Source organism: Triturus cristatus, chromosome 5_2 (genome assembly GCF_964204655.1).
Source record: "Triturus cristatus chromosome 5_2, aTriCri1.1, whole genome shotgun sequence".
NCBI lineage: Eukaryota > Metazoa > Chordata > Amphibia > Caudata > Salamandridae > Triturus > Triturus cristatus.
In genome coordinates, this window is record NC_140588.1 from 514,747,879 (window position 1) to 514,771,619 (window position 23,741).

At 47.4% G+C, this 23,741-nt stretch overlaps 1 protein-coding gene across 3 annotated transcripts in view; it reads right to left on the reverse strand.

Annotated features, from left to right (window-relative positions):
* MLH1 (mutL homolog 1) overlaps positions 1-23,741 on the reverse strand; it is a 388,689-nt gene that overhangs the window by 270,500 nt on the left and 94,448 nt on the right. For all 3 annotated transcript variants that reach the window (XM_085607539.1, XM_085607537.1, XM_085607538.1), the window contains one exon: positions 7,187-7,229. In XM_085607539.1, the coding sequence (XP_085463665.1) occupies positions 7,187-7,229 (43 nt within the window). The remainder of the gene's footprint in view (positions 1-7,186; positions 7,230-23,741) is intronic.

Genomic DNA, 23,741 nt, shown 5'->3' on the forward strand with positions numbered 1-23,741 from the left:
GGACGGAGGAGGAGTCTGAGCCTCTTCCTGACCTCCTGGTAGCATCAGAGCGAGACGGGTCAGTGGATGGAGTTAACCTCTCACCCACCCTGACCCCTGAGCAACAGGATGACTGCCGCCAGCTGCTGGGGCAGTTTCCTGACCTGTTCTCCCTGGTTCCTGGTGTCACAGATTGGTGCGTCCATGATGTGGACACAGGAGACAGCTTGCCTGTGAAGCACAAAGCTTACAGAGTAACTGACCGGGTCAGAGCCTGCATCAAAGAGGAGGTCTCAAAGATGCTTGCTCTAGGGGTGGTTGAGTCCTCCAGCAGTCCTTGGGCCAGCCCAGTGGTCTTGGTCCCAAAGGCTGCAGCGCCGGGTGCCACACCCGAACTCCGGTTCTGTGTGGACTACAGAGGACTCAATTCAGTCACGAAGACTGACGCGCACCCCATCCCCAGAGCTGATGAGCTCATCAATCGGTTAGGGGCTGCCCGGCACCTCAGCACGTTTGATTTGACATCTGGGTACTGGCAGATCGCCTTAACAGATGGGGCCAAAGAGAGGTCAGCATTTTCCACACCAGATGGGCATTTCCAGTTCCGGGTTATGCCATTTGGGATGAAGAATGCCCCTGCCACCTTCCAGAGGTTGGTCAACCAGGTGCTGGCTGGGCTGACCGAGTTCAGCGCCGCCTACCTGGATGACATCGCCGTGTTCAGTGGCACATGGAAAGAACACCTGCACCACCTCTGGGAAGTGTTGATGGCACTGCGCAAGGCAGGCCTCACGATCAAGGCAAGCAAGTGTCAGATCGGGCAGGGATCCGTGGTGTACTTGGGACACCAAGTGGGGAGCAGCCAGGTGGCGCCCCTACAACCCAAGATAGAGACCATCCTGGCTTGGGAGCCCCCAAAGACCCAGACAGAGGTGAGGGACTTTTTAGGACTCACAGGGTACTACAGGAGGTTTGTCAAGGGGTATGGCAGCATTGTTGCTCCCTTGACAGAGCTGACTTCGAAGAAGCAGCCCAGGAAAGTGATCTGGACTGACACCTGTCAGAAGGCTTTTGACACCCTGAAGACTGCCATGTGCACGGCGCCCGTGCTCTTGGCTCCTGACTTCTCCAAAGAATTCCTAGTGCAGACACAGGCTGTAATGGCAAGCCTGAGACCGGTTTAAAGGGCTTAAGTGAGTGGCACAATCAATGCTGCAGGCCCAATAGTAACATTTAACTTACAGGCCCTGTGTACATATATAGTACCACCTTACTAGGGACTTTCAAGTACATTAAATGTGCCCATTGGGTGTAAGCCAATGTCACCATGTTTAAAGGAAAGAACACAAGCGCTTTAGCTCTGACTAGCAGTGCTAAAGTGCACAAAGTCCTACGGGCACATAAACGAATTCAGCAAAAACAGGAAGAGTAAGACAAATGGTTTGTGGGGGTGGGAAGGCTACTCTATGGCTAACAGGTCATACATGTGTGTGCCTAGCTAAAAGTGGAAAAAACTACCCAACCTCCATGGAGTTCTAATCATTAAGGCGGAAGAACCTGGAGAGGCCATCAGCATTAGAATGGTCTGACCCAGGACGATGTTCCACCATAAAGTCCATTGCCTATAGTGAGATTGACCACCTCAACACTTTGGGATTCTCACCCCTTACTTGCATGAGTCATTGGAGGGGCCTGTGGTCTGTCTGAACCTAGAAGTGAGACCCAAACAGGTATGGTCTCAGCTTCTTCAGTTCCGAGACCACAGCAAAGGCCTCCCTCTCAATAGCATTCTATCTCTGTTCCCAGGGGAGTCAATCAATCAATCAATCAGTAATCTTAAAAAGCGGGACTACTCACTATGAGGGTAGGCATGTTGGCCAGATTTGATAGATAAGTCTTATTATTGTAAAGTCCGATACAGTCTTTAAATTGAAATACCCTTTCTTTTTAACCCCAAAAAGCCAAGGTTTTCATAAACTACTTTTTCAGGTTCCAATGGTCAGACAGGTTTTCCTTCAGCTGTACTCTCCCACCAGTGGAATGATCCTCTCAGGAAAGAAACAGTGAACATTAGAAACGAATGAAGAGAAAGCAAGAAAAAGAACACAAACATTTTCGGACTATGCGGTCTCTCAAGTCTGCTCATGCTTGTTTTACAAATACATTTTCTCAAGTCACATTTTTCCTTGCATGTTTATTTCCTTGCTTTCTTTTGTCTGTGTTTCGTTCCTTTCGCCTTATCTTTATTTAGACTCTAGAAACTCAAACCATTCTCCATCTCTTAAACCCCTTGGTTCTTTAAAGGGCCTTGTTGTAAGCAAAATTGTAATTCTATTGTACCATAAATGTTAATTATTTGTGTCAAAATCCTTAAGTACCACTATGATCTCCTCTTTAATATTTATTTATGAGGACATCAGGAAAAACACGAAAAGTTGGGCAAAAGAAATAAAGTTTCTGTCTTCCCCTGTTTAATCTGCTCTTTTCTGGTTCCCAGTCACTCCGTTCTCCAGCACGCACATGGTCTGATCTTGATGGGACTACAAGCAGCACCTGGTGGAAGCCACCCTTCCTCTGTCCAGAAGTCCTCTGGCTCACCTTAGATATCAGAACTCAGGGCCCTTTGTTTGGCGTACTAGTTACCAGGCTGACAATCGGATTCCTCCTCTTTTTTGATTTGGGTAAGCGTTCATCATGGCCTTTCAGGTGGCAGTTGCGCTCTTTTCTGATGGTCCCCTTTAGGTCCCCTCTAGCGCATCTAGATTTATAGGATGTCCTCCTTCTTCTTGCCAATAAGTCCAGAGCATCCACAATTATACCTTCTTCCTTCATGTCCCTATCTTGATTGTCTTCTCGGTTTAGTTTTTGTTTCTCTAGTCATTTATCTGTCCTCCTGGTACTGACTCTTTTTTCCCTTTCCACAGACTGCGTTGTTATTTGCAGCTGCCTGGAAAACTGAGAACATGATTGTTTTATGAATGTTCTCCCTTTACCCTTTATAGCCCCTCACTTTTCGTATATTGCCTCAGGATAAAAAAAACTATTTTTGTGATATCACTTAGGTAACACGATTTCTGCCAAAACGATTACCTAAAATGTAGTTGAAACAGAGTTAAGGTTGATTAATACATAAATATGTTAACAGTGAATTTACCATAAAAACTAAAAAAAAAGTCATCAAAGTCTAGCCATAAGATGTTACCCTCACCTTGTTTCACAATTCACTGTACTAAGTTAACCTCAACTCATACCCTACATGCAATCTTTGCAACGTCATGCACCTTGCCAAACTGAAGGTAACACGACACAAACAAACCTTAAGTACATTATACGTCAAAATAGCCACCATGACATGTCCATCTTCTAATGTGTGCATACACACCATCCTATTGAAACACACCAACCATCATATAGCCATCCATTCAACATCATATATGATGGCACACCCGTTACATGTCAGAATACTTCATAATATATACCACACACCCAGACAATCACACAACCATGCCTATATCGCTGCACCAACAAGAATACTTCCACATCATCAAGTGTCCCTACCAACCACAACGACCAGATACACACTATTATGCCTGCATAACCAGGAGTATTAGCTCAAACACCAGGTTTTTGCGACAGCATCCCCAACACATATACTTACACTCAATATCAAATGCCCACAGACCACACACATACATGAACATATCCAGAATTATACACCCATCATCATAAGTTGACACACCAATCATCATGCACCCACACACCCAGCATTTACCAATGTTCTACAGTGCAGTGTCAATCCAAGAATTTAGTCACACCAACATGCATTTTTTACAAACTTATGAACATATCCTCCCAAAAGCATCTCAATCAACCTTTCCCACGTAATAACAGATGTTACGGTTGACTTATTAGTATAGCGTGTGGAAAAAATGAATGCAGCAACTTATCTCATGAATTTTAGTTTTACACCACTGCAAATATTTTAGGCACACTTATCTTTCTTTACATATACATACACACACACATATGGGTAGATAAAGATAAGAATAAAATGTACAAGGAAACATCCAGGATACTGGAGCTACAGTTACTTTGCTTTTATTGCATGCCCAGCCACTTTGCTATGTCATCCTTTTAATGGACGTTCAGATTCTATACGGACAGCTATATATTGGCCCCCCTCACGAGCCCTCCCTGGACTCAGGCCCTTCGTCCTTGATGCTTGTGCTCCAGGAGGACTTCACATCATGCCTTATTTTGACTCACCATGTTTGGTGGTGGGGGTCACTTTGATGGGTAGAATTATGCCCCTCTAACACACTGTCCAACTTAATCTGTGATGCTCCCTCATCGTTCTCACTAAAGCGACATGTATGTATTATTTGCTGAATTTCAATAAACAGACTTTAAACAAAAATGTACCAGAAAGCCATACAAGGTGAAAGGGAAAAACAAAATGCCAATGCTGAAAATCACAGAATAAACATCAAGAAACGGGTGTTACCCGAAAGTAAATGTAACATTTATATGCACTAACCTTATATCAAATGTTTTTATTTTTTAAACGCTCCATTTGATTATTTTATTAATGTTTCTCTATGTAAACATGCAATACATTTATGAATAAAACAATATTTTTGTGCCTCATTGGTGATAATGGAGTACATGCACAGATCCATGATAGATTTCTGGAATACTCACGCAATATAATTCCAGCAAGCACTTAAGTTTTAAAAGGAACTCATTACAGGGTCTCTGTTTATATTTAAACCTGGCACGTACCACTCGCACAGTTATGCCTAAAATTATTACAAACATCGAAACTTTTATGCAGTGAACAAACTGGAAGAAACTGTATGAGTTAAGGCCATTGAAAGGCTTTTTGTGATTAAGTGCTGTAATGATACCCTTGCCGCCCGGGGACGCCCCCCCCCCCCATCCGCCCCCTCCAGCCCGGGGTTTTGGAAGGTCACGGCTCCCACGAATCCTGATACTCTGACCATAACACCCAATGGATCGCATCCCTCCTTTCACACCGGCCAGGTGCGCCCCCTAGCGCGGAGGCGGAGAGTAATCTCACCAGGTTAGACACAGCAGGATTGCATGAGCAACGACGTCCCCGACACGCCCCCAGTTTTCATCCCCACGGCGTATACTAACACGCCCTACCTCGGCGCACGTACCCTGGCACACACTTCACGGTTTGTGGTTTCCCCCTCCCTAGTTCTGTCTCTGTTAAATGATTATTTCAGAAGAAAAACCTAATAAAAACGAGATCTAAGTCACCCTGTGTCGTTACCGCTGCCCCCCCCTGACGCGGCCGGCCCCACATGGGGTTGTAGGCGGCTTGCTGTGTATTTGCCCCGCCCCCCCCCCCCTACATGCCACCTAGCACTGTTACTTTGGCCCTGCCGGCCCGAAGGGATGTAGGCAGTGGTTGAGCTGTACGACTGATGATACCAATAAAGATCTTGTTTGTTAAAAAAAAAAGTGCTGTAATGATACCCTAGTATACTCTCAAAATTCGTTGTACTCAGTTTCGCAAGAGCTTTCACAAAAGAGTTGCATAGGGGTTGTTTGTTCTGGAAGCCTAAAAAAATCATTGCCAGTTAAATACAGTGTTTATCAGAGAAGCCTCCTACAATTCCCAATATAAACACTCTTTTGTTCTTTATTGAAAAAATAAGGAGACATGACCTTGGAAGTAAGACACGTGCTCTCAGTTTTAAAACATCACATGTTTCCTTCATGGAAAGAATAGAAAATATTATTTCCATTCCTTTGTAGGTCTTCCTGCGCTAGTGGTATACTACCTACCTTCAGGGCTGCAGGGCAAAAAAAGCAAGAGCCCATCTTCTGCAGGTTGGTCTTCCTAGGTTACAAAACTAGACATATAAAGCTCTGAGGCAGCCGTGTCAATCTGACTTGCTGTAGAATGACCAATCAGGGTGGGTAATCACCAAGCCATTCTGAGTAGCTGTCATGATACGCGTCCTGCTCTCACCTGTGTATACCATGCAGACACAGAGATGTGCTCCTCCAAACTTCATAGGTGCTTGAGTCTGTAGAGGAGGTCAACAGAGTGTGGGCATCATTTGGTGGGAGCATTTTCAGCTACACAGCATGCACTATGCAAAACATGCAACCCGAGACAAACTATATGTCCCAGTGCACCACAAGACTCTCACGAGACTCGCAATTAATGCAGCCATCTTAGATCCAAAGGGGATAATTCCTCGTGTTTCCGAGCAGGTCTGAAACACGAAGAACTTAGCAGAATACTTAGTTGGTGCTGCTAGAACATGGTTACCAGGAGATTGAAACTCTTAATATTTTCAACAATATTTAACCCTTAAGATCAAAGATTAGGACTTTGATTTACACATTGGTACTGGAGTCATCCTTCAAAGGATGACTTCGGAACCAAAGAGAAGCTAGAGGAATCCTGAACATGTACAGGTTTTGTTTAGGTTACTCGAGTCACATATAATATTAAGGTATTGCCATTGGTGGAAAATCAATGCATCCACATAGTAGAGATCAACAACACAAGAAAAAAGGAAAGGAACTAGGAGAGGAAAAATGGATAAAGAACACTAGTGCAGAAACTGGACATAAATCAAAGCCCAGAAAAATCTCTGGGTTCCCAAATCGTCTACAAACTGCATTCCGTGAAGACCCACAATTAAGTACTCCTTGGTCTGACCACTGTAGCCACAGTGAACTAGGCTAGATGAAAGGGCAGGGTGTTAGTACACTTTGCCCAACAGGAATATCGGATTCCTGCTCACTGAAACCAGTTGCTTTGCATGTTATGAAGCCCCACAATAGAGAGATGTTTGTGTATGTAGTTTAATTGAATGCGTTTCTCTCTGCTATTTTTACAGACCATAAAATGAGAGCACACCTCTATCCATTACTATGATATGCATCATATATAATATGAATTTTGGTTTGGTCTAATTTAAATGCATTGATGATGCTGCCAGCTGTCATATATTGAAACAATATTTAACATCTACTGTATTATAGCTTCACAAGGAACTTTATGTGTGAATTTCATGGGAATGTTAAACCATTTCTCTACTTCTAAAGGTCTTACATCTTATCTGTACTAAAATTGCTCATTAAGAAGCTAAATAATGCAATAGTTAATAACAATTAGCATATACCACTAAGGCAGTTTAATTAATGTATGTTCGCTTACCTTCTTAACTGAAAAACTTATTCCGGAGTTATGAATTGCATACCTATCAAAATAAAAAATATAAAACTCACGTATTCGGTATTAAAAGCAATTAAAATAGTACTACTTTTAACAAAAATAGCAAAACACTTTTGCCACTGTTTTCATTTAGAAATAGCTTCTCTGTTAAACAAAGGTGAAAGAATAAAACATTCAATGGCTGGAGAGATGGTAAAACTTCGGAAACCTGCAAATAAAGACTACATCCTGATTAACATGACACTATGGTTTGAGCCTTACCTCGATATGGTGACCAACACATGGGATAAGTTGCAACCGATTTGATTTAGGTTTGGAACTATTAGATGTAAGCTCTGCTTTCCCCTGGGCCAGTTTGATTCTTCTGCTGTCTTTAACTGTCCTTGTGATGAGCGCTTCCTACAAGTCCTGGCACATTTCGTCTTTTTTTGTAGATTTAATCGCATTTATACCAAAAGGTTTTTAATCCTGCTACTCCAGAGCACTGCACTGACCAGATGTATTCCTGTATTGTTATATTTACAGATTCTTCGCTATTCAAAAGTCAAGAACAAAAGCAATGTTAGTCCTCACACTCCGCGGAACCATGAGGAGCCGCCGGTGGAAAAGAGAGGGATGGGGGGATGGGCACAGAAGGGAGTTGCAACTGTGTTTTAGTTTTAAATGTAAGATACAACTATCCTGCAAGGTAACGAGAAGTAATATATGAGTTATATCTGGAAAATAGGTATGGTAATTATGATCGCCAATGTATGCGTCTGATTATTACGAGAGATGATTCATGTGGGAAAAATACGCTGTCTGGACCCGGCTATTCGAATTCTAAATAACATCTATACCATTACCTATTGTAGTATGTATTTGAGAAATGCCGATGAAATATATTTACAGATACTTTGTTCCTGGCGGTTTGTGCATGTGTCTTAACATTTCTTAAATTTGTTTTGTGTCATAGACAGTCCTTAATGTTTTAACTGTTGGACATGTATTTTAGATTATTTATCATGTGTACTATTTTACTATGGGTCTGTATGAATTTTATAGATTGCTCATGCTGTGCTTTTAGGATCATTCTTTTAAATGATCAAATAAAGATTATATTGATTAGTGATACAAAAAGCAATTAAAACAGTACTACCTTTATCAAAAATAGTAAACCACTTTTGCCACTGTTTTAATGTAGAAGTAGTTTTACTGTTAAACAATGGTGAAAGAATAAAACAAGCAATGGTTGCTAGTTTCCCAAGAGCCACCAAGTAGTTTATTATAATTCTTCGGTAGAAGAATTTGTGCCTAATTTAGAATTTGGCAGATGAGTACTCCGTCACAAACATGACGGATATCCCGTACACCTAATCACAAGTCATTATATCCCAATTTCACATATTTAGGCGTACGGGATAGTGAAACTCTAAATAAGTCCCACTGACTTGGTGGGAAGATGTGGAGAGAGCATTTGAATGACATGCCAAACAAAACTCTTAGTTTTCATAATGAAATATACAGAGCTAATTAGGTTTTCGGCACTGCATCGCATATCTGCTTTGGATTTTGACAATATTAACTAATTTACTGTAAACTGATCAACCAATGCCAAAATGTGGGTGGTAACTATCCAAGACCATTTAATTCCATATTACACTTTATTTGTGAATGTGTGTTCAGGGCCATCTAAAGGATTTTGGGGCCCTGGGCCAAACTTATTTTGGGAGCCCCTGTTTGGAACAGTTTTGCATTTATGATCTAACTTCAGCTCTTTCATGCCCTCTTTGGCCAGGTCACCAACAGTGTACAGGCACACTCTTCCAAACTCTAAATGTGTTTACATTTAATATTCAGGGATAGTGATGTGTGTTTTCAATATTGTAACACAGCAGCAATTCACTATTATTACTGCAAATAATCTCTGTGACTCCCTCCCACTTCTCATATGTGTGGATCTAAAATAAACTTTATGCATAATGAATGAAACGTAAACACAAAATTTCTCTGCAAAATGTCTGCAATAGACTCTCCCACATCACCCACAACATAAATTAAAAGAAAACGGTATTTAAAACAATGTGTTTAACAATTATTCAAGGTCATCAGGGCCCGACTCTGTAGAAAAGAGATGGCTCTATCAGGGGCCCCCTGAAAGGCTAAGACCCTGTGCCAGAGACCACTTCGCCCATGCCTTAAAACGTCTGTGTGTGTTACACATTGAAGTTCTGCTACGGCATAAATTAAATAAATAAAAATAAAAGTGCATGGCTGCCCTACAATAGTATATAACATCCTAAAAGTTTCTACTTCCAAGCACCAGCACGCTTGTAACAAGAGTAAAGACAAAAATCCAAGAAAGAGGGCAAATGTGAATTAGGGGAGTGGTCAGCAGTGGGCAAGGTAAGGAATCACCTAGTTGGCTCCATTCAAGCCCAAGGCCTCCCATCACCACTCCTGGGGTATGTTCCAGCCTGACAATGCAAGGTACTCAAGAGGGGACTACATCAAGTGTCTTATGGAGACTGACTCTCAGCGTCTGGTGGGTGTGCGAGAGGGGGGGTTGAAGGTCTAGGGGATAGAAAAGGAAATGTGAAGCCATAGGCTCATGCGGGCGGGGTATCTTCGCGTATCCGTTATCCAAACTGAGTGAGCATGGTGCCCAAGCCACAGCTATGGGTTGTTTACGGGGACCACGGGCGTCCTCCCAATGTAGGATGGTACTCTCCGCTTACTCTCCCCCATCAGAGAAGCAAACTCTCCCATTGTGAGACTACCGGGAGTTGGGTGGCCCTCCAGTGAAGCGTGCAGGCCGCTTGGCTATAAGCAAGGCCAGGTCTGCGAATCGTGCTCACACTTTTTGATTCCTCTCTCGTTCTCCTAAGTTCAGTAACGGAACCCAGGGCATCATGCACTGCGCTTCAATAGTGGGATATGGTGGGGCATGACCATAGCATGTTTTGGAGGTCTACTGCTGGGTATTGACATCTAGGACACACAAGGTGTACCATGGGAAATATGCAGTTTAGTCTGGGCAGTGTGAGATAGGTTCTGTGGAGTATTTTGTATTGAATACTTTTAAAGCACAGGTTGCAAGTGATGCTTTGTAGGGATTCAAGGGCCTTATTCCATTCAGAATCATGCAGGGGGCACGCATTGTTGTACTTCCACATTTGATGAAGAGGTGTCAGGTAGATCCCCACGTGCTCCCTGGTGGCCTTATAAAGCCATGCTATCAGATGACGTCCAGCACCCATGGTGTATAGGGTGTGTACAACGTGATGGGTGGGGGCCTCTTCGTCTAGTATACCATGTGCCAGCACGCTGCTAACAATTGTTCATGGAGAAGGAACTGGCCTGGGGGTATGTCATAGTCTTGAAGCAGCTGTTCAAATGTGAGTAGCTGGTGGTTTTAGAATAAGCTGTCCACAGTCTCTAAACTGAGCATGCCAGGGAAAAAGGTCCTCATATGTAAAGGACCAGTGAAATCTCGGTAGCCCTTGGAGGGGAACATCAGTTGTAAGATCTGGGCGAGGCACCTCCAAGCCACCCATAAGTGTACGGACCAGGAACAATGCAGTTTAGCAACGGGGAGTAGGAACTGATGAAGGATGTCAGGGGTCTGTCCTCTGTGCTGGTTTCAAATAGATTCTCACCCGCAAGCCAGTGGAATACCCATTGGAGTTGGGCCACAAAATAGTATGATTCAAATGAGGGAGCGCCCAATCAGCCGTGGCCCACCGGTAGTTGTAAATTGCTTAGGCTATCCGATGCCGTTTGTCATCTCAAATCAGTTCCCCGAGCATAGAATCTAGTTCCCAGAAAAATTGCCTGGGCGGATAGATTAGCACATTGACAAAATAGTACAGTGATCAGGGAATGACTACCATTTTAGAGACGGTTCTTTTGCCCATGAGGGTGAGGGGTAGGTGCCTCCAGAACCAAACCTGGGACTTTAGAGCCAAGAGGGCTGGCTTCAGGTAACCCTCAATTAGAGCTTGCTGCGAGTGGTATAAGAGGACGCCTAAGTAATGAACCACTGTATCTGTCCATTCCAGTTGTACCCCTCTGAGCCAGACCTCTTGCGGAGGCACGTTGAAACGCAGGAGAAAGATGCATGATATTGTCTAACCTCAGAGTGGCGAGTATCACCGCAATGTAGTGGTGGCGTCTCGAAGATAGAACAACAGATTGTCTGTGTACAGCGGCACCGCATGCGTGGTGCCATCCAAGGGGATATCCCAATGCACACCCTCTGATCAGAGGAGGTGAGCCAAACGCTCCATGGCAATGGTGAAAAGTATAGGGTGTAGAGGGCAGCCCTGACAGGTGCCGCAGCCTATCGGGAATGAAGCAGAGATAAAGAACCAAATTAGAGAGAGGGGTCCCACTCACCAAAGGGACAGGACGCCAGAAACAGACTCATTATAAACATAAGCCAGAATTTTCACTGCTTGTCCTTTCTTAAAACCTCTGTCAAGGCGTGGCCACTGGAGCTATGGAGCGATCGGTGATCGTGGAAAAAAGGAGCACGCCAGGAGGATTTTAAAGACCCGGCAAATAGACTTAGAAGCTCACCTGATTGGCAAAGAGGTTTGCGAGTTTTTGAGAGAAAAAAAAAAAAAAAAAAAAAAAGCACACGAACCGTGAATGTGTCGTTTTATGCCATAGCTCCAGTGGCCATGTCTTGACAGAGATTTTAAGAAAGGACAAGTAGTGAAAATTCTGGCTGCTGTTTATATACATGATTGATCCACTTCTACAAATCAGCGATAGAAGAATATAATAAGATGAATATGTTGGGAGATGCTGCACTGTACATTTAAGCCTGAAGAAGGTGGACTATCAAACTATTCCACTGAAACGCGTCGCTTGCTTTTGTTATGTGGGGAACGCACCCAAATTCTATCCGAGTTCAATAAGGATGAAAAAACATTAGGCATTCAACCTGGGTCACTAATTGTAGTGTTCAATTAATTTTGGGGTGCTTACTGGGCTTATCAGGTTGTTGATGTTTTTATTGCTTGTTTTTAACTCTCCCAGATGTCTATGTATGACATTATTTTACTCTATGTGTTTATATGATGCTTATGTTTTTTAACTCGGTTTATACATTTTGAACTGCTATAGATTTTGATAATAAAAATACATCACAGCATTTATACTACATTTTTTGGTTTCCATTCAATATTGGTGATTGGGTTGTAAGTGCATGCTGGAATTGTGTGTTGGTATGCTTTAAGGAGCCCAAAGGGATCTTATTTTTTTTTTTTTTTTTTTTTTTTTGAAACCGTTTATTGCAATCTCAAATATATACAAGTATGGGCCTACAACCTTCCGGCCGGCCGCTAAAGTGATTAAAGCACATGACATACATACTAATAAGGCACTTGGCTTTGCATAGACGATAAAGCAGGAGGTATCAACAACGTGGGCCACATAACTCTGAACCCACAATACGGTTTCGTTTTCTACAACACAACAACATAAAACCACACCCGCAAGGCAACCCACGATCGAAAATGACGACATGTGCTCCTCAAGTGGGGAACCCCAACCATCTAAAGAAATCCAGAGGGGGGGGGGGGAAACTGATCCAGGACTGGGAGAACAATGTGCCCAGGGCTGAAGGAGGGGGTCAACTATGGGGATGGAGCTGGTGACGCGGGAGGCAACAACGGCGGCTCGCAAATACCCCCGCGGTAGGCGTTCCAGGGGCCCCATATCTTCACCCATGCCCCAGGCTTACCCCGCGCCACATATACCACCTTTTCTCGGAACATGCACCAATCCATATGTTCTTTCCAAGCCGACACCGCCGGGGGCCTCTGAGATCCCCACAGCTGAGCAATGTCACGTTTAGCTATCATATATCCCAGAGTCACCCATCGCGTCTGCGGAACCGAGTAATCAGTCGGTTCCCACACATTCAGCAGGCATCTCCTCGCTTCAGGCAACAGCGCGACATGTGTAACCGCTCGCAGGACCTCATGCACACCACGCCAGAATCGCTCCACCCTCGGACATTCCCACAGAATGTGTAAAAAAGTCGCCAAAGCACCACACCCACGCTTACACAATCCGTCCTCGGCATAGCCCATACGCTGAAGCCTCGGCCCCGTCATATACACCCGGTGGAGTATCTTAAGCTGGACGAAGCGAAGGCGAGCCGGGATGGCCACCTCCTTCGGAGAGGCCACCGCGGAAATCCAGTCCTCGTCGTCCAACTCCAGCCCATCGGCAACCCAAGCCTCACGGAGGCCAGTCAGTAAGCCCGAGCGGTCATTTATCAATTTCTTATAAATGAGGGAGATCGTGCTGTCCGGAACGTGGCCATCTAGCACTCTATCCTCCAGGGGGGAGGACTCCGGGATGGAGGCCACGTCTGGGAAGACGGAACCCAGTGCGTGACGGACCTGCAGGTAGCGAAAGTATTCACTGCCCTGCAGCTGAAACTCCGCCTGCAGCGTCTCGAATGTCTTGAATCCTCCCCTCGTCCAGAGATCTCCCACTGTACTGATGCCTATCATGTCCCACCTCTCGAAGCCCTTCGAGGTCCACAAAGAGCCAAGCCTCTCCGACGCATACAACGGTGACGCCCGGGTCAAACGGTCCTTCCATCCCATAGCTGCATTAGCCGCGTGCCATACTCGCACCATGACACGCGTGGGTCCCGTCAAGCGGGAATCGGGCACGCTAGTGTAGAGCGCTCGATTGTAGTCGCCACCGGGCAGGAGCATTTTGTCCATTTCAAATGCCGGGTTTAGGGCGGGCCCATAGAAGCCGTGATTAATTGCAGCTAACTGGGAGGCCCAGTAATACCGCTTAATATCCGGGAGGGCAATCCCTCCGTCGTACCACGGGAGCGTCAATTTTGCCAGGGCTATGCGCGGCCTCCCGTCCCAAAACAGACGGCGCTGCAAGCTTTCCACCTCACGGAAGTAGCGCGCCGGGACCAAGTCCATAGTGTTCTGGAGAGCGTACAAAAAGCGCGGCAATGACATCATCTTGAACAATGCCGCCCGGCCGAGCGGCGAAAGCGGCAAGCGCCGCCAGCGCGCGACGTCCTCCTTCAAGCGCTGGAGGGGGGGAAGCAAGTTTCGCTCGTAGCGGGCCACCGGGTCCAGCGTGATATAGACCCCCAGGTATCGAAATCCCTGCGAGGCAATCTGGATCGGACAGCCCCGAGGGAGGACAGGAGCCTCCCCGGAAAGCACATAGACACAGGATTTAGCCCAGTTGATGACAAGGCCAGAATTGCGGCCAAAGGAGCGCAGAACATCGACCAGGACAATCAGTGATTTGCGCGGGGAGGCTAGGTACAAAAGGATATCGTCAGCGTAGAGGGACACGCGGTCCTCATACTCGGGGGTCCAACGGAGACCTCGGATAGAAGGGTGCCACCGCAGCCACTCCGCCAGGGGTTCCAGGGCCAATGCAAAAAGGAGCGGCGACAGGGGACAACCCTGTCGTGTGCCCCGTCCCAGCACGAAGGGGGCCGAGACTCGACCATTCACCACCACCTGTGCCAATGGGTCCGAGTACAACAATTTGACCCAACTGATGAATCCTGGGCCAAATCCGAATTTCGCCAACATCGCCCAGATGTAGGGCCACTCGAGCGTGTCGAACGCCATGGTGGCGTCCAGGGATGCCAAGATGGCCGGCTCCCGCACGAACGGAACACGCGCGAGCACCCCGTGCAAGCGCCGCAGATTAAGGGCCGTATTGCGATGGGGAATGAAGCCGGACTGGTCTTGGTGGACCAAATCGCCCACCACGCCGACCAGCCGGTTAGCGAGCACCTTGGCGAGGATTTTAGGCTCCGCGTTTAAAAGCGAGATAGGCCGGTAGGATGTAACCCGGTCCCGCGGTCTGCCCTCCTTGTGGAGAACCACGATGGTAGCCAGACGCTGGTCCGGCGGGAGGGAGCCCCGCGAGTGAGCCGCAAGGAACATAGCGCGGAGGTGGGGTGCCAGTACGTCCGGTCGCAATTTATACAGCTCGATAGGAATGCCGTTCGGGCCCATGGCCTTGCCAGAAGCGACCGAGCGGATGGCGAGGGCAATTTCGTCCGAGGTGGGGGCGACATCCATCAATTCCCTGTCCTCCATTGAGAGGGAGGGCAGCGCGATGTCACGCAGCAGGGCATGGGAATCCTCCTCCGGGCAGGGAGAAACCGGGGAATATACCTCGCGGAAATAATCCGCGAAGCAGGAGACAATGCCTTCCGGCTCAGTGACACGTACACCATCCATTCTTTCAATCAGCGGGACCACACGACTAGCTCTCTCCTTCTTATCCAACCACGCAATCAACTTACCAGCCTTATCACCCACATCATACAATCGCCCCTGTTGCTCTCTGCTGAGGCCCCTGGCCGCCTCCGTGACGAGGGACCTATAGGCCGCCTGCTTAAGGTGTAAAACGTGCAGCGCAGCGTCAGTCACCCCACTCCCCAGACCACCCTCCAGTTCAGTGATTTCGGCCTCCACTCGGGTCACCTCCTCCTGTGCGCGCCTCCGGGCATGGGAAATAAGGGAGAGGGCCTCCCCTCTAAGCACAGTCTTGAAAGCCTCCCACAGGGAAATGGCAGACGGGACAGACCCCACATTCTCCTCAAAGTACCGTTGCAAGGATTTAATCAAATCAGCACGAATAGTGGGATCGCGCAGGTACCAGGCATTGATTGGAGCTACCCTGCCCTCCCCCCTCGGGAAGACATCAAAGTGCAACAGGAGTGGGGAATGATCTGAAATACCCCGCGCCAGGTGGCGCACCTCCCCCACTCTCCCAGCATAGGCCGCAGGAACAAGGACATAATCAAGCCGCGAAAGGCTACCATGGGCCCCCGAATGGAAGGTGTACTGCAGCTGAGCGGGATGCTTTAGACGCCAGCAGTCCACCAATCCCAGCGTGTCCAAAAGGCCAGACAGCCACGCTTGTGCCCGGGGGAGGTCCCTAGGGGGATAACGATCCAGAGTCCCAGAAGCCACCGCATTGAGGTCCCCCCCAACCACCAGAAGCCCCCCCGGAAGGTCAAGCAGGAGGCGTCCCAGGTCCGCAAAGGTGGTGGACTGTAACCCCGGTGGGACGTACACTGAGACAAAGACGACTACCCTGCCCTCCATTCTCCCCACCAAGACAGTGTAGCGTCCCCTCTCATCATGGCGCACCTCGTCTATTTCTAGCGGGAGCGAGGTCTTGACCATAATGCCCACCCCTCGCGAGCCCGATGTGAAGCCCGAGTGGGCCACCAAACGATAACCACGTCTATTCATGGCACAATAGGAGTTACCAATGAGGTGTGTCTCCTGCAAAAAGACCACATCAGGCGAAATCCGTTTCAGATATTGCAGGACCACACCCCGCTTAATCCTATCACCCAGTCCGTTAACGTTCCAGGACAGCAAAGTCAGGTCCCTACCCCCCATCACGTACAGAAGCCATCATTAGTCCCCCCGAGAGCATCTCAAAAAAACCAATACAATAAAGGGTTTGCCTTGCGGTAGAAACGAACCACACCCCACCCCAACCCACCCATCCCAACAGAACTCCCCGCACCCTGCACCCCTGCATGAGCCCAAACAGCCCCCCCTAAGTGCAGTGTGCCTGTCGCCCCATGGAAAGAAAACTAACTAGTCCCCCAGAGGAGGAGGGAGATCCCCCGAGAGACTCCACACGACCTCCGCAGGAGGGGAACTTACCTTAACAGTAAATGGTGACAATAACACAGTCCAGAGCAAGGCCTACCATTAGTCCCTCAGTCCTGATCCGGCGGGCCCTCCCCACCAACCGCTCCCCCCCCACCTCCCCGGCCCCGATCTCCGGGCAGAGTGTCCAGCCAGTCCCCGGCCGCCTCGGGACGATCAAAAAAGTGCGTGCGGCCATCCACCTCCACCCTCAGCTTAGCCGGAAAAAGCATCGCATATTTGATATTCAGGTCCCGTAGGCGACGTTTGACACCGAGAAAACTCAGTCGCTGCTTTTGGACCGCCGGAGTAAAGTCAGGATAGAAATTGATATCCATATTGTCAAGTCTAACCGGCCCTTGTAGCCTGGAGGTCTGCAGGATAGCGTCCCTGTCCCGAAAATTGAAAATCCGGGCGATGAGAGGCCTCGGAGGGGCTCCGACCTTAGGCCTACCCCCGGGGACCCTGTGGGCACGTTCCACTGCAAAAAATTTACTCAGCCCCCGAGGCTGGAGATGGGTGAGGACCAATTCCTCCACGAACAGATCCGCTGCCTCTGCCTCGCGTCCCTCCGGCACCCCGATAATGCGGACATTATTCCTCCGGGCCCGACCCTCAGAATCCTCCAGTCTACGATGCATCATGGCGCTCGCCTGGCCAAGCCTGCGCACCTCCTGTTGGAGGGCCGCCACGTCGGATGTGAGGCCCGAAGTAGAGTGGGCCAAAGAATCGACCCGGTCATTTGTTTTGGAGAGATCGGCTCTCACGAGGCCCACGTCCACGAGGACCGAGTCGATCTTCTGCGCCAGAGTGTCAAAGCGCTGGTCCACCGAGGCCTTCATCTCGGCGATGGCGCCCATGACATCTCGGAGGGTCAGGTCCGTGGGCAGAGCAGGAGCGTCAGCCGGGCCCATAGGGGATCTACGCAGCGCCTCTGGAGATCCCTTCTGGAGGGTGTAGCGGTCCATATTGTTGGATTGATGGGCCGCGCCACGACGGGTCGACTTCACCTTAGCCCGGTCGCCATCTTGTTTGGTGGCCATGGTCGCGGTCCCAAATCGAGCCAAGCTCCTCAAGAAGGGGGTAGACAATCCCGTTCAAGGGCTCCGGGGGGGGGGGCGACCACCGCTCCACAGGACGGACCGCAGCCGGCGGGCCGGCAGGGCACCCCAACCAGGCCACACCACCGCACACCGCCTCGCGACCCTACCTCGCCTGGCAGCAAGGAGGGCGCAAAAGCGAAAGTGAAAGTGCGGGGTGCGCGAGTCGCCCAGCCTTGCCCGCCGCTGTTATTCACTTTGTCGCCGGATCGCCCCACAACTCCAGTACGGGGGGCCGGCGTGGAGAAGGCCGCAAACCTTAATCGGTGCTCCCGCCGGTGTCCGAGGTCCGAATTGAAAACGGAAAACGGGCGTCACCTCAGCTCGAGTTCAGAAACACAGTCCCCTCATCTAGGACAGGATTCGGTCAGGATTTATGCAGGAGGTCGCGGAGGTCCTCGGGAGCCTCGCACCTACGCGGCCATCTTGGGTGCGCGCTAGGCTCCTCCTCTCAGGGATCTTATTTTTGACAGCAGAGATAAAGAAGCCAATCTGTACGAGTGAGGGCGGGGTACCATATAGCAGTTTTGTATAGCCTAGGAGACGCCTAACAATTCCAATCACAGTCAGCACCGCAAAGAGGCAGCCTGAAACTGATGGCAGGTTCCTTCCCAGTGAAATGCTGGATCAAAGACAGAGCCCAATGCTGCGTCTTCCTAAAAATAGACAACGTAGTGGTAGTCCACTACATCAACCGCCTAATGCAAAAACAACAGTTGATGGAAAGAATGTAGAACAATGTCATACATTCACCCCAGTACAGAGATCTGGGCCTAAATCCATAGTTTTTTTGCTCACCATGCCATCCCAGTTTAAACCCAGCCATATGCAAATCAGTCTTGACCCTATGCCTCATGGGAACAGTCCAGCCCGAACTGCCAAGCCAGGTCCTCCCTGGACTGGAAACAAGCATCCTGGAAGACAATATATCGTCCATCATTTGTTTGCTGTAACACTTTTCGCCCTAAGTGGGGTGGGTATGCCCCGACGTGGGTCCCTTGCTCATTGTGCCACTGGATTCAAGCTACCCTGGCTGAAGAAGGGGGACATACACTGAAACCGGTCCCAGGATGCTTCATTCCGGTCCAGGGAGGCCCTGGCCTGGCAGTTCGGTCTGGACTGTTCCCATGGGGCACAGGGTCAAGACTGATTTGCATATGGCTGGGTCCAAACTGGGGTGGCGTAGTGGGCAAAAGAACGATGGATTTAACCCAGATCTTTTGACTGGGGGAGAATGTTTGTACTGTCAGCATTCTGTCCATCATTTGTTTGCTGTAACATCAACCGCCTAGGCAGTACATCGATCTCTCACAAATCTTGCCCATGGCCTTTGGCAATACTGTTTGACCAACCAAATACCCACCTCGGCAGAACACCTCCTGGGAACCTTCAATCAAGTAGCGGATTGGTACTCTCAAAGGTGTTCCAGGAGATCCAGGACCGTTGCGGGCCATTCACGATCGATCTCTTTGCCTCACGACTGGAACATCAGCTGGCGAGGTATTGAAACTGGTGTCCGGATCCCAGTGCAATAGCAACCAATGCCTTTCTGCAAGAGTGGAGTGCAGAGAAAGAGTATGCCTTCCCTCAGTTTGCAATGATTATGAGACTCTGCGCTCAGAGGCAATGTCAGCGGGCGGACCTAGTGGTAATTACACCGATATGGAGGTCGCAAGTATGGTTTCCAGTTCTGATGGAACTTTCTTGGGTTTTCCAATCCATCTACCCCTCTTTCCAGATATGCATCACCTGGTGAGGTCAGGCTGTCTTCACCTTATGGCAGAGAGGATTACAGGGAACATGTGAAAGTCCCATGAATTTCTGAGGAAGCTGCCACGTTAGCTTGGGCGGATAACACAAGTGAAAGATACCGATCTGCCTGGTAATGATGGTGGAGTCAGTGTCATCAACTGCAGATGGATCCAGTGGGGGCGAACGTTGTCATAGCCTGAATTTTCTGGCAGCCCCGTCATCAGAAGACTTGGCTCATAGACCAAGTAATACCTTTTGCTCCGCCATTTTGGCAGGACATGTACCAGTAGATGGCACTCCGGTAGGCGAACACCCTCTAGTATGTAAGCTCCTCAGGGGCATTTGAATGTACATTCTCCCGGAATCCCGCTATTCTATACCTTGGGACGTTAATAAGGTTTTAAACCTATTTAAATCATGGCCATGCAATAAATACCTAACCAGGAAGCAAATGTTGGAAAAATTGGCCACTCTGTTGTGCTTGATTTCCTGTCGCAGAATAATCGGATGTGACAGCCTTGGATTTGACAGGTACAGTATTATCTCCGGACGGAGTGACTCCATATTTCAAGAAGAACAAAATGTAATTCCAAAACGGTATCTTATACAGCTTTTCCAGATGTTCCTAAATTATGTGTGGTTAGGGCACTGAAAGCTTATGAAGCTATGACCAGGGATATATGCCCCCACGGGAAATTTCAGTTACGTATTGCCCTCACGAAACCACACAAACCTTCTTCTCCCACCATTGCACAATGAGTCAGATGAGCCATGCAAGAGGCAGGGATTGATATCTCTTAGTTTGGAACCCACTCAGTAAGAGAGGGGCGATGGCCTCTAGACATTTTTTAACTGGGAGATCGTTTGAAAGACATTCTAAACACAGCTAACTCGTCCTCCGTTTAATAGGTTTTATTTTTAACCGGTTGCGAATCTGTTATCGTTGGTGGTGGAGTCTTTAAACTAGCCTATTCCTCGCTTCTAGAGTCCTGACATAGAATAAAAAATGTCCTAGCTATCGTAACAGAAAGTTACAACTCTATTAAGGAATCGGAGACGAGGATTAGCCCACCCTTCGTTGATGTAGGTAATCCCACCCAATTTAAATTACAACTCTTATACATGAGGTTTACAGATTATTGGATGATTTGTTTTTCAGATCAGATTATTGATATTGCTATGCCACTGGTTAAAGCTGTTGTATGTAAATATTATGAGTAGGTTATTTGGAAGGAGTTTTCAATCACTCCTTTGGTTCATTAAACACATACGAACAAACAGGAATTACATGCCCGTGACTCAACAGGGTTCGCAGGAGGAAAGAGGAGGATAGAACCTCCTCCGGGAATATGAAGAGGACGTGATGGCCGTTGATTCGATGAACTGTTTACTTTGTTCTGTGTACCAAGGCCTCATGGGAAATGTAGTTTATTGTTGAAATACTTGATTTTAATGGCTGCTGTGAAATAAAATGAAAGAAGTAGAAGCCTAATCCTCGCCTCCGAATCCTTAATATAATTGAAACTTTCTGTTATGATAGCTAGAACATTTTTCATTATACAGTGTTGCAGAAGTCTCAGACCAGAATTTTGATAAGCTGTGCACGCTATGGCTTTCATCTCATGTGGTACAAAGTTGACGATTGTCTCTATTTTTGTAAAATTAACCTGACTGTTTCTTTAGCTTGTGGTACATTTCTTCTGAACAATCTGTTAAACTGTATGGTAATCAATGGCCTGTTTCCATATTTTCTGGATACCCAAAAATGAATGTAATGTCCTTACATCCTAAACTTGATGCTGGAGTGAATAATTGAATTTTTAACGGCGGATGCTGCATTATCTTCATTATATCAAGGTGTTAGAAAACAATAAGAAATCCCAAAGAGGCTTGTTTACACATTTTTGTTCACCATTCTCGGTCAAATATGCTCATTTCATGCTAGCTCGAAGCATGCGGAGAGGCTTATATGAACCATGAGTCCAACACTAACTTTACATTTTGACCTGCACACGTTTTATGAGTGTTTGCATTTGCATGTCGGCAGGCATCAAGAGCCTGGCTGGTGTCGAGGAAACATTTCGCAAGGAGCTCCGGGTGTCAGGAACGATGAGGCGTGACTGGTCTTTTCACATAATGGGAAGCAATTACCAGCAAAGCTGCCAGGTCCTGCACCACGGTCTTAAAGCAGCAAGACTGTAACTATGCTTCAAAATAAATATAGAGATGCACTGAAATGTCTGTAACAGAAACAGGTATGTTTTTTTCCTCAACCGCAGGCGGCTGCATCAAGTAGCATGTACATCATGTGTGCAAGACCTATAGCAGGGCTGTGGGACATAAATATGTGCTACTCCGCCTCCGTTAACAGCACCAATAGCTGTGAGAGTGGGAAATCAGAAGACAGCTAGGAGACGGGTGCTGGACTGTAAAAAGAAAAAGAAAAAACAAACAAAAAAAAAAAACCTTTGGTCAGAGATGAATGTACCCCCATTCAAACTCTGAAACGTTCGAGTGCAAGTCTTCATACCATAGCATCTCTAACAAGCAGAAATGGCATGAGAAGCAGCGACTGACCAAAAGCAACAATTACAAAAGAGGTCTCCCAAAACAACAGATAAATAACAACAGCCTAAGGAAACTGTACTTGGTCGGTGCTCCTCAGCCTTAAAAGGAAGTGAGGTATTGGCTGCACAAACGAGTTTGAAGCTACCAAAGAAGAGTAACGGTGGAGTGAACCTATGGTATGGAGCAGGTGGGAATATAGTCATTTTGTTTGATTACAGCAGGTCTTGTAGACAATGCATGCGCGCTGTCTAGGCTCGATCGGAAAAAAAGAAAAAACAGAAAACAGAGAATTCCGGACCAATCACTAGATTATTGCACAGTCTGAGAATCCAGAAAGATTCATACTGCAAAACGTTCCAGTGAAGTCTTTATCAAATCTACTATTTCCCGTTGAGTTCAGTTACTGGTCTTTTAGGTTTTAGATCGCTTTTATCCGTTTATATGAAAGAGAGTGTTACAATAAAATCCACCACCTACATCCACTGGCCAGTAGTGAAATATTAAGTAACGTAATATACATGCATTACAATAGGAGAGAAGAAAGGAGGGACTGGAGTGGGTTAGGTGGGGGGGAGCAGCGTGGGGTTAGACCAAGCTATGTCGATCCTGAGCTGGTTGTTCAGTGTGTCAAATTAGTCTCAGTTGCCTTAGTGTTTGTTGGGGTCTCCTGTTGAGGTGAGGTTGAGTATCCGGAGGTAGCATGGGCAGGAGAGCTCTCTGAACACAGACAAGGTTGCTACATCTTGTCAAAGAGGGGAAAGCACTGTGTGGCCACAGCAGTTAGTTTTTCCATTCCCAATAATTCCCACAATTTGTATAACCAGTCGGTATGTGTAGGGATGGTAGCAGTGCCCCATCTGGCAAGTATTATCTGTTTGGCTGCGCCTAATGCCAAGGTGATCGCGCAACTTCTACTGGACCTCAACATGTATGTGAGTGGGTTAGGGAGACCCAGAAGAACATAACTTGGAAATCTAAGGATATACGTATCATACATGGAATTCACGGCATTACAAGACTCCTTCCCAAAAGGACTCTAGTCGGGGGCACTGCCATAGTAGGTTTGTAAGGGGGCCCTGCGGGCCACATAAGTGCCAGCAGCAGCCAGTGCAGGTGGGGTTCCAAGAGGCAATCCTCGCCTGGGTGAGATACCAATAATTGTGCAATTTTTTAAAACATTTCCTTACTAGTGGTGTTGAGTTCTGCTGTCCGTGCGCGGTGTAAAATATTGTTACATTCGCTGTCAATAAAGGGGCGCCCACACTCCCTCCTACCATCTGGCCCATGCGGGTGATTGTTGGGGACTCCAGGGTATAACAAGAAAGGCATTAATGTCAGATAAGAACTTTTTATCAGAGGTACGGGTGAGTAGCCACTTCTCAAACGGCATGAGCAACCGACTGGCGTGCGGTTGGAGTCAGGGCTATGTCACCCAGTGTGCCA